The sequence below is a fragment of the Filicampus tigris genome, chromosome 8 (genome assembly GCF_054856515.1).
Source record: "Filicampus tigris isolate MCC_2025a chromosome 8, RoL_Ftig_1.0, whole genome shotgun sequence".
Classification (NCBI taxonomy): domain Eukaryota; kingdom Metazoa; phylum Chordata; class Actinopteri; order Syngnathiformes; family Syngnathidae; genus Filicampus; species Filicampus tigris.
This window is the reverse complement of record NC_141224.1, coordinates 3137697-3156342: the sequence shown is the minus strand read 5'-3', so window position 1 is coordinate 3156342 and position 18646 is coordinate 3137697. Positions and strand designations below refer to the sequence as shown.

Genomic DNA, 18646 nt, shown 5'->3' with positions numbered 1-18646 from the left:
TGTGGACAAAAGAAAAATTCATTCCCATTGCCATCCTGGTTTAAAATTTCCCAATCCAACAATTGATCTCGCTCATGTCAACTGTCCCGGTACAAATGAACACCTCGCTTCACGCGTCCCGGATGACACTTTGGCTTTTTTTCTGACCCCCTCAAATCAGCAAAGAAACTTTGTAACTTACCAGTGTAGGTCCAGCTCGTGTCCTCTGAAAAACAGAAGAGGGAGAACACCTTTCAACTTGGATTCAACTCCTTCAAATATCACAACGAAAAAGTACTCCAACCTGCTGATGGATTTTACCGCTGCGCTACAACTATTGCACGGTGCATCTCTCAGAAAGAAAGACACCTTTATAAATGCAAAAAAAAAAAAAAAGAGGGGGGCGAACTTCACCTCAGCCAGCATTGATGATTATGTTAATGAAATTCTTACCGGCAGCTGTCCAATGGAGGCCGGGCAGCAAAAGCAGCACAAAAGGAGCCACAGAGTCCATGTTCGCCCTCCTTGCCCACACACACAACACAGCCAAATGCACAACAGTGGACGGAGGGATGAGGAGTGAAGTGAGAGAGCGAGGGGGACACAAAGGGTCACCGAGTGAGAGACCGAGCGAGAGAGCGAGCGAAGGGGGAGAGCGTGCAGCCGGGTACAGCCAAAGCACCTGCCGCGGCTCCCTGCGGGTGGCTGGACGCCGGCGGGAGGACTTTTGGGCTCCTTGAACAGGTGCTGAAGTGACGCAGTCGCAAAGTCGCAGGCACAAAGCGGCCGAGGGCGATTCGTTAACCCCGTTGGGGCGAGCGTCGGGCAAAAAAAAAAAAAAAAAAAAAGATGAGGGAAGTCGCGCATTTGTTTCGAAATGGCTCCTGTGCAATACAATTGATGCATAACGGGTTCATTTTGAAAATCGATTCCTTTCGCCGATAGGGGTATTTGAATGAATGGCAGTTATCAAATTGTTTCTTGGAAAAACATTTTCTAAAAGATTTTTTTGTCACACTTTGAATGCCAAAATATCGCTAGCGTTATGTGCCGCAAAATGAAATTCCATGAAAAGCTGCTAATTCCAGTTTTCTCCTATTGCTTGGTATGCCTTGTCCATGAAAACCAACACAATCGCATCTTAGGCTACATTCACACTGCAGGGCACGGAAATGAACATGGAAATGGAATTATGTTGCCATTGCACATGTCCCAAGTAGAGTCATTTTTCATCAAGGATTAAAAAAAAAAAAACAGCTGTGTGTATTATTTGTCTCCATGTTTTGCTCCACCGTTTGTGTTCAAATACCCAATGCTTCAAAGATCGCAGCCACCGATGCTAACTTGTTAGCGTGTTAATGGTGTTTTGCATCGTTTAGCATTAAGCTAGGCAGACGTCTTCATAAGGTAGTCTATGTTGTAATGTTTTCGATACGAAATGTGTAATCCTCGTTTGACAGCAAATTTCAACGGGGAGTGGCGTAATCATTCAAGTTTGGTAGTGTTGTTAACGATGCCTTCTCTGCGGCGTGTCGAATTTAGACAAACATGTTTCTGTCCACTTTACAGGTACCTCAGCAAACCGAAGGCGAATGGACTTCAAATGGAGACCATGTTTTTAATCTGTCAAGACTTCAGAGGAGGGTAAGGAACTTTGCATCATGTCATTCAATTCTAAACTGTGGAATGCCCCAAAAGTGGTCACATTTGGAGTTTAATCAAAATGTAGAGGCAAAACAAGGCTCGAAATTCACATCAGTTGAAAACAGAGAGTAAAGAGAGTAAATCTTATGATAATCACTGTCCAGTTACGGCGACGTGTCGAAGTACAGTAAAACTGACAAACAAATGAATTTGGCCAGGAGAATGGAGCGTGGCTTGTCGCTAAAAAAAGAGCGGCCAAAAAGCCTTGCGTGGAAATGACCTGGGAAGCCTGCCAACTCGTTTCTTAACCCTCTAGCATTTTGATTTGAGTTTTATTTTACACTGACAAACTGTTCACAGGTGGATGACATGTTAAGAATGTTTTAGAATGAAAACAAATGTATGCATTTTGCATGTTTTTCCCTCAACCAGCATCATGTGTCACTGGAAATATCCATCCAGCAATTTTATCATATACTTGCGTATGTCCAATTTAAGCTAAACAGGAAAAATTCAATCTGTATACCAAAAATAAAATATTGAAAGCACAAATTGTATTTGGTCAAACCGAACTAAGCTTTATTGTCAATGAGACACAGGTACAACATATAAAAGTGCTTCCAGTCAGTGCAACATTCATTTTAAAAATAGATATTTTTTTAAGCAATATGCAGACACACTGGATGTCTACATATTGTTTTAAAAAATACACAGGTGGCGCAACCATTGCATGAAAACAATACGAGCATGCCTAAAAATTGTATTCTTGCTGTCACATTTATGAAGGCCCAACACACAAAAAAAATATCTCAAATTGTGCTTGATAACATCGTCAGAGAGGAATTGGTGTTTGTTATTGAGCTTTGCAATGGTTTGCAACTGCACTGCGTCACGCTGAGAGCTGTTTCTAATAAGTTTACGGACCTATTTCTATTTGAACAAATCTTTATCTTCTTGCATAAACTGGCGTGGGCGCGTGTACTTGCATGTCTTGAGCGTGCTTCTGTTCACTTGAACGTGAACAGTTACATAAAAAAATCACAGCCACTCCGCTGAGTGGCCGCGTTGCTTTTTGCCACTAGGGGGAGTCCTCGTCACGTTCCACCGCTCGCTTTCATTTCGTGCACTTGCAAATGTCTTCCCGACGAGTCGTTTCATCCAGTTTGTAAATGGCTCAACCTTGCCACCGAGCACCGATCGTGTTTTTATTTTATTTTTTAATTATTCATATAAAATATCACGTGATGATTGGTCCGCAGACAAACTACCTATTTCAAATGGGTGATCGGAAATAGCTGAAATAATTCATGTCGTCACGTGTGTTGTCGTCACGCCCCCGTTGCTGCTGGGCGCGTGTGCGCGTGCGTGAGCGTGGAGCGACCTGCCAGCTGAAACGTGCAGGGGCGCCTCAGCCAAATTATGCAACAGCGGCCGCCCCTGCCGGTCACCCATTGGTCGCTCCGCTCTGCTTCTGGGGGCGTGGAAAAGGCAGCTCGGCGCACTATTGGCCAGCTACTCTGAGGGGGCGCGCCCACTGCTTTCATTCATAAAATCCGCCGAGGGAGCTCCTCGCCGACATGTCATCTGCTTGCGTTTATATTGCAAAAACAAAAAACCGCCGAGGGAAATTTTGAATGTCTTGTCATCATAAAGGTGCATGTTTATATTTACATGGTGATATTTGGTATGAAGACGAGTTTTGTTTGGTTTTGAACGTTGCTCTGCTGACGAAAGCATCAGAGATGGCTTCAATTGCTTTGTTTAATTTTAATCTGAAAATATCGCTCGATATTTTATGTGCAGAAATTCTGTTTAATTCATTATTAACCACGAAAGGGCCTTGGAAACCATAAATCAAAATAGTGGTTGTTGCACTTTCAACTACCACCTTGAAAAATCATTTGGAATACTTGGTAGCACCCTCATGATAAACATTCAATTACAGTAGTGTTGTAGGCCCAAGTGTTTGTCAAAAACGATGAATACTTATCATTTCCACTTCATCCATTTGTGGGACCGAGTAAATTTCAGGCCCCAAGCGATTGCCTGTATTGGAATCTGACCTTGCAAAAGATCAGGAGAAATTGTCACAGCTGCCGCTTTTCTTTTTCTGATGCTGTTTAGTAAACATAGATTTTGTTATATTTGCATGCTGTTGACATTTGTTTCATATTTACGCCTGCATCTCTTGTCTGCTCGCTCAAGCCGATTCAAAATGTATGCAAGCTACACACAAGGCTGTAAGGCTACAGAAAAAAAAAATACACGTTAGTTTTGGTCCTTGTACACAAGGTGAAGAGAAACAGGAAGTCCGATGCGGTTCACACAGGACACAGCAAAGCGGCGCTTGTTAACCTCCGCCGTCAACATTTGAAGGTGTAACGCGAGCCGCTAGTGTGCAACCAAAGCCCACGTTTCTATTATACTTGCGCTTTAGTCTCGTCTTTAGGGCTCTGCGTCCTTTCAGCGATTCACTGTATCGCGTTTCTCTTGTCTCACTCTCACAGCTGCACGCGCTTTCACCTGCAGAATTCCCGGCCGGCATCCTCTCTTATGTCAACACCCGCATCGTCCGTGTCTCTTGGCCGGCCATCTGTTCACATGCGAACCTCGTTCACACTCACTTGTTCGTCTTTTTGAGCAAAGTCACAAACGGTGCTTGTCTTTTAGCAGGACAAATCAACTCCATTTACAGAACGCAAGGCCACCTGGTTGCGGAACAGCTGAGCAGCCAATCGTCCCATTACTTTTGTTGCCTTCAAAAGTGGGCGGCACTGTATAAAAAAGTTGAATTCCGACACTGTTCACCTGATCTGGATGTTGGAATGGAAAATGAAAGTCTGCATTTAAAGCACATCTCGTTTGTTTCATCTCAAATCCATCGTGGCGGCGTTTTAAGACAAAAAGATGAGCATTGTGTCCATGTCCGAATATTCACGGCCTCGACTGCATGGAGCACTTAAAAAACAAAACAATTGCAGCAATTGAAAGAAATTGTAGTTACAGCTCATTAAAAACAATCAAACATAAACAGAATTGGAAATACAACACAAGTATAGCGCAAGGTTTTCTAAACTCAAGTGATAGACATATTGCAGCTGGCGTGAGGTAGAAGTTTCTCGCCCATTTTGGGAGTGCTCAAGCACCCCCAAATTGAGTCCCAGCAATCCTAAAATTTGAGGGATAATTTAGTTGTTTTTTTCGTACTGCATATCCTTTTGAAACAAGCTAGAAAAGTGCTCTAGCATGCAGTACTTGGTTGAAATGTAATGTTTTAACGACAACAAAAATCCAGCTCCTCGCCCCACCCTTGCCTCACAAGTGGTTTGTTCTCCCCCCACTGTGCTATCCGCACAGAGCAATGTGCTGCCTTGCAGTCGTGCTGCGAGTATTTGACTTCAAGCAGGATATGTGGAACATTTCTTCACTTCGACCACTCAATGCCAACACACGGCTAACACGACCGTTGCTCATTTTTGCTGCATTGAATCGTAGCTGACTGTTTGTTGTTTGGGTTGGCGTTTTCTGATGTTGTTTTCCTAGCTAGCAAACATTTCGGAGAAGCTAGCTATTTTGTCATGTGCACGCGTTAATAGTAAAAGCCAAGGTGAACTTCCTAACGCCTGTTCGAACACACAACAAAGAGCAGGTTTTATCTCTTGGTATTTCATCAGAAGTCAATTTCTGGTCATGAGTTTTACATTTTCTCCAGGGGGCTAATTTACTCCAAACGAAACGGCTAATGTGTGTGTGTGTGTGTGTGTAGAGGTGCTGCTGTATCAAAATGAATTGTCTTAGTCAGGTTATATTTATAAATCCAATCCATTCCTCTTCTGCTGTGGCTCAACATTGAAAAAAGCTTCATCAGACTCGATGCTTTTGTCATCGGGCTATGCGCATGCTGAATTAAATACCTCGTGGCATTAGGGCTGTGCAATTTATCGAAATTCAAGTTCAATTACTATTATTACACTCCATGATTACAAAATTGGCATAATTGTAAAAAAAAAAAAAAGATTATTAATATTGGCAGTGATGGCTGTCACCACAAGGAAATCATACTTGAATTTATACATTTGCACCTGTTTTATTTTATAATAACTAATTTGATCATTTTTGTTTGGTCCAAAAGGAGCTTACAAAGTGTTTCAAAATGTTTTATTTGTCTTTATATTTTTTACATTTAAACATTTTCTTGTGTTGTACCAAAAAAAAAAAAACAATGGTTTGAATAATCGTGATTTCAATTATTATCAAAATAATCGTGATTAATATTTTTTTTCATAATCGAGCAACCCTACGTGGCATTATGGGAAACAATGTTTTCTGTTCGGCATTCTTTCCCATAATGCCGCGGGGTTGCGCATGCAGAAGTCAAGAGCCCGTGGCATTATGGGGAAAAATGCTACGTTTGTAGCATTTAGCCTACAAGTACTTTCAAACATACTGGCGGATACGTTTGAACGTTTTTAAATATGTTCGAATGTAATCGCAAGTGCGTTCAACCATATTTGCCGCCTGTCAAAATATTTTTACCCCACGCCTCTGTAGTCAATGAAATTGTGTTAAATGTACAAAACGGTGAAAATGTATCTTGCCGGACTCAACAGTCTTAAACTTTTGATAGTAGACTCGCCCGTGACAGGCGTCTGCCCTCACTGCTCTTTCTTGTCAAACAGCACAAAGGTGAATGGTGGAAAGTTGGTCAATATGGGCTGCCAACCTTGCGTGGCTATTCTGCTCGTCTAAACAGCCCTTGTTAAAAAAAGCAAAACACACACGCAGAGTTAATCCTTTAATGCTGGCTGGAATGAGGTCTCGTGAGGTGTGCGGACGGCTGGCAAGCGTCGCTGCCGTCGCGTCTGATGACAGCTCCAAGTCCAAAAAGGTGCACAACGCATATGTGCTCTTCACTACATTAGAAAGTTGTGGCAAATGTCGTTTATTTCTGTCGTTTTGTTCAGAAAGTGACACGCACGTGCTTTCTGGATTCCTCAAACACAACGGAAACTTGCTTTCAGAAGGCTAATTCACGATTGGGACCTGGTGGGTTGGCACCCAAAAGTAGGTCAAGGACTCGGTATGGGTGGGTCGCAGACAGGTAACAAAAAATGACACGGGAGGTCCTTGTTTTATGACTGCGGCGATGTACTACTTTGCGGTTTTCATTTGATTTATTTTCATACAAATATCTTAGTCACTGTCATCGGAATTTTCTACTGCGTTAGTGCCGCGTTCGGACTCGTATAAAAATTTGTAGGACCTGAGACGCCCGTGTGCAGTGACAAATGCCTTTTATTTGGAAAATACTTTGCTAGTCTTGTCTTCAAGGTACATGTTTTTGTGGATAAAGCACTTTCCCAAAAACGAGAGATCAGTGCCACTGTGTAGTTCTGAAATTGCATAGTCACTTGCAGTCGTCGTGTTTCAAAAGCAGCATTGTCAGAGCCTTTTTTTTTCTTACCTGGAAAATGTATGGAGTAAGAAATGAGAAAACGCGAGTCGCGGGCTGACAGCAGTTGAGAACCGCACTGAAAGACACACCTGAATTTTCAACCCACCCCCACTCGCAAGAATTTTTCTCCAACTTCAAATCGTCCCGCTTTTGAGCCGTTTGCGTGCTCATGTCCTGACATGAACTATAGAAGCGCTCCTCGGACATATTTGGCGTCGGAAGCACAAGCGCGCGCAGAGTATCGACCTGCCGTTTATGCCTTCCTGCGACTTTGAGGGCCGCTCGTGACTTAACGCCACGCGAGCGTAATCTCGTTTCCGACGCGAGCTCTTGGAAGGCTGCCTGCTGGATGGTGATGCTCAACGTTTGACTTGATTTGCGCCCTTGCACGTATGTCCGTACACATGCATATACATGACGTGTACATGCATACGATATCGCTACGCAGACAAAGCAGCCGCTCCGGGCTTCGGCTTAACTGGTCTCTCCAGTTGGCGGGCCGATATTGATGGAGAGCATGCGAGCGCACATGAGTGCAGAAAGCGTGTGGGGGATGGGAGTGATGGGGGAAGGGGAACTGCAGAGATGGAAATGATGGGGGTGGTCTTCACAACCCATGAACTCCAAGCAGGTTCACTGGGTTCATGTGTTGCTGAGGAATGCAGGAGGGGGATGGGATGGGCTTTTTTCTGCTATTGACCTGCTCGGGGTATCCACAAACAGACCCCCCCCCCCCTCCCCTCTGCAGGTTTACTATGAGTAAAGGTTAACTATACGCCTGCTGACACTACTTGAGGCTGCTCTGCCTGGTGTTATTCTCGTCCGCGGGCGACCCTCCCCCATGCTCATGATCAATGGCAGGTATTGTCGATACCATGAGGACATAGCACCGCGCCTTAAGGAGGGGGTCAGAGGGTTCATATGTATGTTGTGTGTGCGTGCGTAGTGGGGGTGGGTGACCTGGCCCATTTCACAACCCACCACTCTTCGCTCACTCGACGCCTGCGTTGCATGTGAACAACAGTCACAAGCAAAGCCTGCATAATGACAGGCTTACTATTAGGGGAGGGGAAATGTCAATAGACGACATGGCAAAGCATGTGACCGGTTGCCAGTGAGCGAGAGTTACATAGAAAGGAACTTAACTAACACTCTGGGGGCTATTCAATACAATAAGCTTCATCTAAAATTGGTCATGCTCAATAATGCTGTCAGAGGGCTCGAGTATTCATATCACAACAGATGCATTATTGTGCATTAAAACTACACTGCGTCGGACTAGTATTTTGGTTGGCCTCCAAAATGGCAAGCTTACTAGTAGGTCAGTAGGTAGACAATAAATCGGGTACACACTAACAATTATCAGAGCATGTAAACATCATAAAAGCATAATTCAGTCATCCTTTTAACTAATGACGTTCAAATTAGGAGAGCCATTTTCTAGCCTTTTAGTGTATTGTTGCGGACATATTTCCAGTGTTTAAAATGAGCACACAAAACTTACTGGGGGAAAAAAACGTTGCCTACAACAATAAACAACAGTCTTGAAAAATGAATTGACATTCAGTGGAATTCCTGTACCTGTGCCGAAATAAAGTGTCTTCGAGTGTGAATATCGAATTTATTACAAAGTTTATCATTTGTATATGTGAAATGTAATCGATATTTTAAAGTAACGGTTTACCCGTTACCGTTTTACTACGTATTTTGTCCTAGTGTAGCTGCCACACTTCTGCGCATGCGCCACACATCGTGCAGTCGCCGCAAATAGTCCCAATAATGGAGCCATAGCTCCCATCGGCTGGAAGACCGAGTCCGAGCTTTATTTAACTGAAGTATAATTTTAAACGGTAAAATTGCCAAAACAGCAACCCGCGCCGCCATGCTCGCTGACGCAGGGGCATATTGGGATTGGGCCCCAGTCGCCGGCAAGTGGCAAAATGGCCGCCCCCTGAAATGGATCAAAACGGCTGCATTTTGCTGCTTCATACACATTCCACAAATGCAACATTAATTAGAACTATAGATGGATAGATGTACTTGATCGATCAGTTTCACCGTGAGAAGAATGGGAGCATATGAGCATCATAGATAAATCGATAGTCTTTTGACTCGTTTCATTCAGTAAGGTCAATTGGATGGATGCAAGGACCTTAAATGTTAATTTACTACGCGACCCGCTTGTGACAGGTTGCCAGCGGGCGTGCGAGCTGTCACGTGACGCCGTGTTGCAAGCGGGGCTGGGGTAGTCGAGTCCACACCGTAGTCACCTCCGAGGCAGCGCCGACTTGGCCGTCAATCACCGGCCGGACCGGCCTTCACCTTAGGCTCCTACCGGTGTCGCTTATTGACGTGTTGCCTATCATGATTCGTATGAAGGATAGGCTGCGATAGGTGACGCGTTCATCAAGTTGGCATGTCACGTCACTTGTCTGCTGCTTGACCTTCTCCTTGACGCGTTGCCAACGACACTCCAAGCGTGTTGTTGTGCTGAACGAACCCTCGCGTCGGCGTCAAATTGAATAGTTAGCAGTGTTGCCTGGAGACTGCGGCACGCTAACGTTTATGGAAACGCAGCTCCTTTGCTCACGGTACACTCAGCTTCATCACCGTGTGCACTGGTGTGGCTTTTGCGCATCTTTTCATGCTGGATCTTTCATAATTAATAAACATGCAATTTTGACAACTAGTCTCGGAATAAAGGATAGATGGAAGGTTGAAAGGATGGATGATGCAGTGGCTAGATGGATAGAGTTGAAAGGAGAGATACGGTGGATGTATATATATTTAAAAAAAAAAAAAAAAAAAAGGTCTACACGGCCCTGTTCAAATGCCGTGTTTTGGTGCTAACTTGTGACCAAGAGCTCCAGCCTTGATGACACCAACATGTTTGGCATGTTATCGGATGGATGAACAGAGATGTCTGGTAGCCGTAGATGGGTTAATGGTGGGGAAAAAAAGGCTGTAAAGTTCAATTGTGATAAACCGCCAGGTGGGTTTTTATATGATGTATATATAAATGCAATTCAACGTTTCTTTTTTTATTACTGTCAGTGCACCCGAGCGTGTGGTGCAGACTTTCGGTTAGGAAGCCGGTGGGCGGGGTGGCGCACGCGTGTGTTTACACCCGCTCGCTGTAGTAGAAGCGGAAAAAAAAACGCCAGAAGAAGCAAACACACGGGCGACACATGAGTGGGCGGGGCCCCGAGCGGCCGCGCCGCCGGCCAATCGGCGTCCAGCAAACCAATCACTGGCTGCGCGCCTCCACCAATGGCGCGCGGCCCCCCCGGAAGCCCTCCGCCAATGGGCCGCGCCGATGACGTGGGCACGTGGATCCCCGCACATGTTGACGCTCGTAAAGTGAGCAGAGAAAGAAAGAGAGAAAGAGCCAGCAAACAACACACGCGCGCGCGCACGCACAAGGCGACGCACGGCCGGCCCGAGTGGACGTGGACGTGCGAGTTTGTCCAAGCCGACGCCGGTCGCCCAGATGCCGCTCACCTCGCCCGCTGCTCACTGACGGGAACCAGCTCGGAGGCAGACCCCGGCGACTATTGTTTTTGGTTTATATCGTGAATACACCGAGTGGTGGGTGAGTAGCTTCATTTTTCGAGATGTGTGTGTGTGTGTGTGTGGTTTCCCGAAGTTGGCAAGCTAGCTGCATCCTGTTTGTACGCCTGCAACAACCTCACAAGACAGACACGGTATTCTTACCGTGGGTGGGAATTCAATAGCACAAAACAACATAAATTAAATCGAATCTATCTATCCGTCAGTGCGATGCATGTTGAGTACATTGTTTTCATTGACGCAGTTTGAGCTACTCTCTCAGTTCAATGCATAAGCAGCATTTAAAAATTATTGCTCATCTTGGCCTTCAATAACAACAAAGAGTGTACATGCAAGTTGCTGTTCCGGTACATTTTGCTTCTATTTGTCTCAGTCTGCCTACATCATTTATGTGCCACTCCACTTGCCGTTGCAAATAGTTCGATTCTATTGTTTAAATGAACTCGGGCTGAATGAACAATTCTCATAAGAGAAGCAAAAAAAAGTGTGTTTTATTGCTACAAGTCCAAAGCGACGGACTCTCAATGCTCCTCTTCTGAAGTGGGCGTGAAAAGTGAGTGTCCTTGTGACCTCCCCCAGGGCTCAGGGTCCAGCAGGGATCACTCCCAGTGAAAGGAAAGCATCGGGGGTGGGGAACCTAGGCGAGAGCATTTCTATGCATGGTGAAATTCCTCAGAGGAGCCGCTTTAAGGAAGCCTTCAAACGTTGAACCCACAAAAACCTGACGATATGCTAACATGGCCTCCCGTTTCTCCTAAATATTATTGAAGGAAGTGGCGGAAGGAAGACGGAGAGGAGTGGCCAGCTCCAGTGCGTACGCAAGAGGATGAGGAAGACGAGATGAGAGGCATGCAGAATGCACCCAGAGAGGAAAGAGAGGAGTTTGTGTGTGTGAGGGGAGTGGGGGTGGGGGTCTTGGGTTGAGCAAAGCGGGGGCTAGGTTGGCGCTTCAGCCAAAGCCGGCGAGGGCGGCGCTACGAGCCGATCACTGGAGCCTGCATGTGAAAGAACGAGAGTGCCTATTCTGATTCCGCTACGCTCGGGCTCCCATCCCCCCCCCCCCCCCCCCTCACATTTTTACTCTCTTCCGTCTCCAATCTCGTCAATGGGAGCGAGACGTGCGCTAGCATTGTGCGCCGACGGGCTGCCCCCCGTGCCACGTTAAAGTAGGACACCACCATTTTGTGTGGCGACACATGAGCACGTGAGCGTTTGGATCTAACTGGCTTGTGTCCCTAATTTGCCAGAGATGCAGTCCCAGGGCAGCACGTCGTCCCAACCCTCCTTCGACTCGCTGAGCTCCAGCGACAGCCTCCTGTTCAGCGACTCGGACGACACCGACGTCTTCCTGACCGACGCCTCGTCCTCGGCCCTCCTGGAGGCGGCGGCGGCGGCGGGGCGCCCGGCGGCGGCCGCCGACGACTCCGGCCAGGCGTCCGGGAGTCCCGGCTCGCAGTGGGCCTCCGACGGCTTCTCGGACAAAGCGGCAGAGGAGGACGGCGCCTTGCAGCCGCAAATTCCCAAGTCGCAGGGCGACCTGCTGTTTGCTCAGAAGGTGGGACCCGCTCCACCTCTCACGGGCCTGCGCGGACGGCTGGCGCTAATCAACTTCTCTGCCGCTTGCTGTCACAGTGTGCTGAGCTTCAGGGTTTTGTCAGGCCCCTGCTGGAGCTGCTGAATGGGCTGAAGAAGGGCCGATTCGACCGCGGTAAGTGTCCTCATGCCGCTGCTTGGTCTTTGCCAACCCTCCTTGAGGCCAGGCGCATCATTTACAACTGAAAAATGGAACAGCCACACAAAAAGTTGACAGGGGTCCCCCTTGATCGCGGGGGTTGCGTTCCAGACCCGCACGCCCCATCCAGCCATGAGAAGCCCCAACTTCCCCCTCCCCAGCCACTTGATCCAACTCTTAAGTCCTCAAGCATGTGCTGGTTCCTTTTCCCCAGGCCTCCTCCCCCATAGGTCATGCCCGTAACGCCTTACCAGCGAGACATAGGCGTCTAGGAGGCATCCTAACCAGATGCCCGAGCCACCTCATCCCTCGACAGTGAGGGGCGGCGGCTGTACAATGTCGAGAGAATATATGAAGAAAAGTTTGCAGTAAACGCGCCCATCGCGGGTTCCGGGTTCATAGACCCGCTATTCCACAGATTTTTTGGGGGGGTACAGTTTGTAAGTATTTTATTTTGCGTCCCATTTATTTTGGATGTAATTCCATTGCCAGCCACTGGATGGCGGCACACTATTTTGTTTGACACTGTAAATTTGAAAGAAGAAGAGTGAAAAGTTGAGTATTTCTCGCTCAGCCTATTTTGTGCTGGACTTTATTGAATGTGACATTCTCCTTCAATCCTGCTTTTTCTGCCAACAAAGCGACGGCTGTTGGCTCAATTTGTAATGTACATCTTTGGGGATGTTTATACTGTGGATTTATGATAAGTATGTTCATTTGTATAAAATGGGATTTGTTTATTGTAAACACAGAGGGAACTACAATATTTGTTTTTTCAGTATATTAAAAGTAATTTTTAAATGTTTTTAAAGTTTGTTTGAAGACCTTTAAAAGAAATGCAGTAAATGCTGTAAAAACATGCCTAGAGGGAATTTCGAAATTGAGTATTTCTATGTTGCAGATTGGAGGGGGCTTTACTCTTACCCGTACATTAAGCCTCTCACACACATTTAAACTTGGGCTTGGAAGTTGAATAACACTGGTCAACAATTTTTTTAAATCAGAGATGCAAGTAAACTTTTCTAGATGAATTCTTTGCACTGATTCCAAATGTGCCCTCATTTTTATTTGAGCTATCTATCATAACAATAATAACGTAATAGCAGTAATATACTGTAATATATTCAGGAATATTTTTTGATTAAAGGCCATATCTCACTGAGCTTTGAAGTGTTTGCACACGGCCCGAACATTGGTTTCTCATCAGCGTTCGTTCAAGTTCGTGCAAGTTTTGCAAAGATGTTGTCCAGGCGTTCGCAACCAGTTTTTCTTGTCGCAAAGAAATTTTGAACATCTTCAATATTTGATGGGGACAACCGGTATGGCGGCTCGGCTCCGTCGTGACTGCGGCGTTTTCTGCGCAAATGCTGACGAGGGGCCTTATGTTTGTGATTGACAGGTCTGAGTAGTTTCCAGCAGAGCGTCGCCATGGATCGCATCCAGCGGATCGTGGGAGTCTTGCAGAAACCAAACAGCGGGTAAGATGGAGCCCAAAGCCTAACACCAGACAGTGTATCACTTCATCAGATCTTGATATGCGCTTTTGTTGTTATGTTTCACAGTATTCATTTTCACATTTCACAACTACTAAATAATACAAGATGCACTGTAAGCAATTTCCACCAAACATTGTAGCAGAACGGTGAATGAGACGAAGAAGAACACACCAATTAAATTTGCAATGTCCAATCAATGTCCAGTGGTGCCTTGAGATACAAATGAAATTCCGTAACCATGCTCGCAACTCAAAACAACTATCTCAAATCTTTTCCCATTTAAATGAATGGAAATACTGTTAATCCGTTTTTTTTAGAAGGAAAAAAGAAGAAAAAAAGGTTTTTTTTAGAAGGAATAAAAACACTCCATAATATTGCACTTTATAGAACAACACAGTAATAACATAATTAAATAGTAGGTAAATAACTAAAAAGTCATCATTTAATGCTGCAATTCATATTATTTTGCTTCTCCTTGTGGTGTGCACGCCTTGGCCACCGGGAGGCAGTATAATAGTCATTCAGACAAATGAAGAAGAACAGTACTTCTTCGACTGAGTGACTCAGTAAGCTGCTGTCATATGTCATTTACACAGAGGATAAAGAATATATGCCTGTGAGTGTTGTTATATACCTTGCAGTCAGTACATGTCGCTTGTACCTAATGAAACGTCCAGTGAGTATGATGTCGGGCGTCCAGATGTGCATGCAGACGTTGCCCTCATTGAATGCATGCGCGGTTGTCCTCTTCCAGGGAGAGGTACCTCAACACGCTCCTCCAGGTGGAGATGATGCTGAAGCTGTGGTTTCCTCAGATCGCCACCCTCCCGCCGTCGGCCGCCCCCGCCGCCGCCGCGTCCCCCGCCCGCCCCGTCCCGGACACGCCGGGAGCCACACCGCCGCACAAGCACAGGGATCAGCTCCATATCCCGGTCAAGGTGAGCATGCGCCGCCCTTATCCAGCATTTATGCCGCGGACTGTGTCGCTCGAAAGCCTAAAAAAAAAAAAAAAAAAAAAAATTGCATCCCTTATCGAAGTAAAATTGGTCTAAAAAATTTGGACCAGTGTATGTAGCGTACGTGTAGACAATGTTTAAATGTTTCTTTTTATGGCCACGTGAACATATGTGGAACGTGACCTCACATTTTTGAGGGATAAAACATCAGAAAATACAAATTTGCGCTCTACCTGAACACTAAAAGAGGTCAAGCCTGATAATAGAAGAACTACGCCTTAAGCGTCCCCCACGGGCTGCTGAATCGATCTTGAATTGGAGCTGGAAATATTGTGATGAATCGATATTTTACCCACTCCCACTCACAGGCATAGATTCTTTATCCTCTACAAAAATGGAGTAATACTACAGCGGCACAATAAATTGATTTGATTCATTCAATCGTGGTGCTCAAACACTTTCATTTTTATTTTTTAATTGTAATTATTTTTATTTTTGGGTCTAATTTCATTTTCAATAATTTATTCATTATTTCTTTATTTCTTATTTAGAATTTATTTTAAATATGTCTAATTGAATTTTTTTTACTGCATTCCTTTTATGTTGAAATTGTATTTCTTGTCAATGTTTTTAAATTCGTGTGTAATTGAATCATATTTATTTATTTATATTATTGCCTGATTTTATGTGTCTTAAATAGTATTAATGTTCTTTCTTTTGTTTTGTATTTTTTTATTTTATTTTTTTCAATCATATTTTTTTTACCTTCCACAGGCGTTACAGCCCCAATGCAATAAAAGGCATCCTGAAGTGTAAATTGGGGAATTTTCCAGGTGTCCCGCACCCCACATTGTCTGTGAGATGACTTTGTCGTTAACTTTTGCAGAAACGCCGACTCAGCTGGACAGGAACCGACTCTCCTACGCCCTCTCCGGGACTCCCCAAGTGCCCTCGCCTCAGTGCACAAGAGAAGAAGCACCAAGACGACAGCGAAGAAGAAACAGAAGCCGCAGCGGGCAGCCCCCTCCCGCCTCCCCCGCCTCCTCCGCCTCCTCCGCCTCCTCTTTTGTCGTCGTCGCCGCCGTCGCACCAAACTCCCGCAAAGGGAAACGACAGTGACTCTGACACTTCGGCCAACCCGTCAGAGTACAAAACGGCTCGGGTGTCCGAGCCCAGCCTCACGTGGGTGCACGTTGCTCCCATCCTGTCCCCGCGGAAGACGGGCACGGCGGCGGCGGCGGCGGCAACGGCGGTGGCCGGCGAAGGCGAGGCCACGCAGGACTGCGCCGTGTCCTCCACCACGCCCCCCGAGCACAGCAAGAATCTCAAGAAAGCCGCACGCTGCCAAAGCCAAACTGCCGCGGCGGCCACCGCTGCCGACGACCGTCGAGAGGAAGACCATCAGGACCGGGACACGCCCTCCGAGACCTGAGAGCAAAGCGGCGCCGAGAGAAAATCAAACGCGTGTTGATAATCACAAACAGTGTCAAAATGTGCAACGAAATCATGGAGGAGGATTGCAAGTAAACTGAAATCTCAAAAAAAGATGAGTGAATGGAGCACTTCCTGTCAGGAGAGGAAGTGGCGGACGATGTCACCTTTTACGGGTTGTAGATAAACACAACAAGAAAAAAGGAAACGGCATCCATACTGTACTGGACGAGCGATGCGTTCAAGGACTCTGGAGACTGTGGGAAGAAAAGAAACAATGTCATCCACTCACGAATGTACCCGGAGAACACGTCGGCGTGAAAGCGCTCCCACCGTTAATTTATCTGTCTGTTGATGTGACACTGCATTTATTTATTATTCTGGTATTTATTTTTCAGGCAGCTGAGGAAAACGCACAGAGAGGGTGTCAACCTTTTTTTCTTTTTTTTTTTTTACGACATTGTTGACACGTGTGTTTTTCTTTTGGAAACGTCGGACTACTGTGCCTTTTACCAAATAGGATGTGTTTATTTTTTGTTTTTCAAAAGAAACAATTGGTGCTTGGAGTGCATTTGTATTACATTTTGATTGTTTGCTTTCACAACAAAAAAACACAACACATCTTGACAGTAGTCGCCTGGAATCTTCGTACTTCGAAACGTAACATAACAGCATCATGCGCTCTCGTTAGCATAATAGCGTAAATGCCCAAGTTATTTTCTAACATTTTCCGCAAACAAAAAGAGTCCGGTTGACTCGATTTAAACTTTTGCCAAGTATCATCACACATTGGTCAATTTTATTGTGATTGTAACAATAAGTTCAAAATGACAAAGAAATTTTGGAAGTTCGCTTCAAACTTTGCACGTCACCATAACCTGATGACTGACAATCTACACGGACGTAAAGAACAAATGACGACTTGAGCAACTGCGCTATTAGGCTAACGATGTGCCTCCATCTTGCCTCCATCTTGTCAGCAGAGGCTATTCTGCTAGCCTTTTTGTTGTTGTTGTTGTTTTGTTTTTCCCCCCTCCTGTCGGCTCCCGCCTGAATCGAGGGACCGGAGGAGGCGCACTGAAGGCTGGTGCAACTGCAAAACTTGAAATGATGGAAAAATGTAAACAAACTTGTCTTGACTTGCCGGCAGTGAGGTGAGCGAGCGACGCTTCCGTCCTCCTCCTGTGCTGCTAACCCGCATCGAACGCCCGAGTCCAAACATGGAGGAGGAGCGGCGGCGCACCGTCACATACCAGCAACTCGTGCAAAAGTGCTGCAAATATTTCCACTCAACTCTTTTTCAAAGTATTCCCATTGAGCGAGCCAGTGAGGCGGCTGATACGCCTTCACTTCATTTCCATTAGATGTTTTTTAGAAGTGGATTTGGGTTTATGTTATTTTGATTTATTTTTGTTTGATTTGTTGTTTACATTTTCCCTTTTTGTTTTTCATTTCTTCTATCCAAGGGTTTTATTTTTATTTTAATTTCTCTGTATTTCTTTATTCATGTAATTTACTTTTATTTTGTTAAATTTTATTTTGCATTGGATTTTTTCCTTTGTTTTACTTTTTTTTTTTTTTTCATTTTATATATAATACTTTGATACTGATTTATTTTAAATTTTTTTGGGGGGGGTATTTTGTTTTTTCAATTTTGTCAAATGTATTTTTGTTTTTTCCATTTTTGTTAATTTTATTTCTTTGTTCTATTTAAATTTATTTAGTGTTCTGCTTATTTTGGGATTTTTTTTTTAATTCTTCAGTTTAATTGAAAAGTTAATTTGTTTTATTTTTGAGTTGATTTTTGTTTAATTGTACTAATTTACCTTTTTTGTTTTAATAATCTGAATTGTATTTGAAGTGTATTCCTGTCTATTTGGTTTATTTATTTCGTTGATTGGAGTGACTCCTTTGGTGGTAGCGAGGCGAGTTGTCTTGCAAGCCTTATTCCGAGCGAGTCAGACTAAAGAGCCTCCCCGTTTCCATCGGACGCCGACTCGTCATCAGAGTCTCGTGTTTGGAGGAGCGTTTTGTATTTTGGGGGGGTTGTCTTCCACACTTCCGACTTTTTTCTACGGCCAAGGCGTGACCGATTGATTGCACTTACTTTTTCATGTACCTTTTCTACGTCATCGACGACTGCTTGGGAAACGTTTGGGATTCGTGTAGCCTTTCTTCTTCACTTGTTCTACTACTTTCCTTTAACACTTGACCCCCCTTCCGCCCCCCCAGCACCTGGCTGCCCCCCCACCCCCCTCGTCCTTCATCTCCTTCAATCCTATTAGTTTTCCTGTCTTTGGTTCACCTTCACTCGTTACTTACTCTGGCTACATTTTTTTTCAATGACCACACAAAAAAGGAGAGTTTGGGAATAAAATGACTT

The 18646-nt window shown here is 45.0% G+C and overlaps 2 protein-coding genes across 5 annotated transcripts in view; one reads left to right on the top strand and one right to left on the bottom strand.

The window, feature by feature from the left end:
- ca14 (carbonic anhydrase 14) overlaps positions 1-718 on the bottom strand; it is a 14589-nt gene extending 13871 nt beyond the window's left edge. The window contains exons 1-2 of one of the 4 annotated variants that reach the window (XM_086037894.1): positions 433-718; positions 182-205 (exon numbers count right to left, since the gene is read on the bottom strand). In XM_086037894.1, the coding sequence (XP_085894020.1) occupies positions 182-205; positions 433-493 (85 nt within the window). In that variant the 5' untranslated portion in view covers positions 494-718. Of the gene's footprint in view, positions 1-181; positions 206-283; positions 404-432 lie in introns of those variants that run through there. The other 3 variants (XM_086037893.1, XM_086037891.1, XM_086037892.1) reach the window with 3 other exon arrangements.
- Positions 1-18646, top strand: part of LOC147143021 (uncharacterized) — a 26249-nt gene extending 7603 nt beyond the window's left edge. The window contains exons 2-8 of the mRNA XM_086037890.1: positions 1549-1623; positions 11419-11495; positions 11896-12203; positions 12281-12356; positions 13780-13858; positions 14631-14814; positions 15719-18646. Of these exons, the coding sequence (XP_085894016.1) occupies positions 1549-1623; positions 11419-11495; positions 11896-12203; positions 12281-12356; positions 13780-13858; positions 14631-14814; positions 15719-16264 (1345 nt within the window). The 3' untranslated portion in view covers positions 16265-18646. The remainder of the gene's footprint in view (positions 1-1548; positions 1624-11418; positions 11496-11895; positions 12204-12280; positions 12357-13779; positions 13859-14630; positions 14815-15718) is intronic.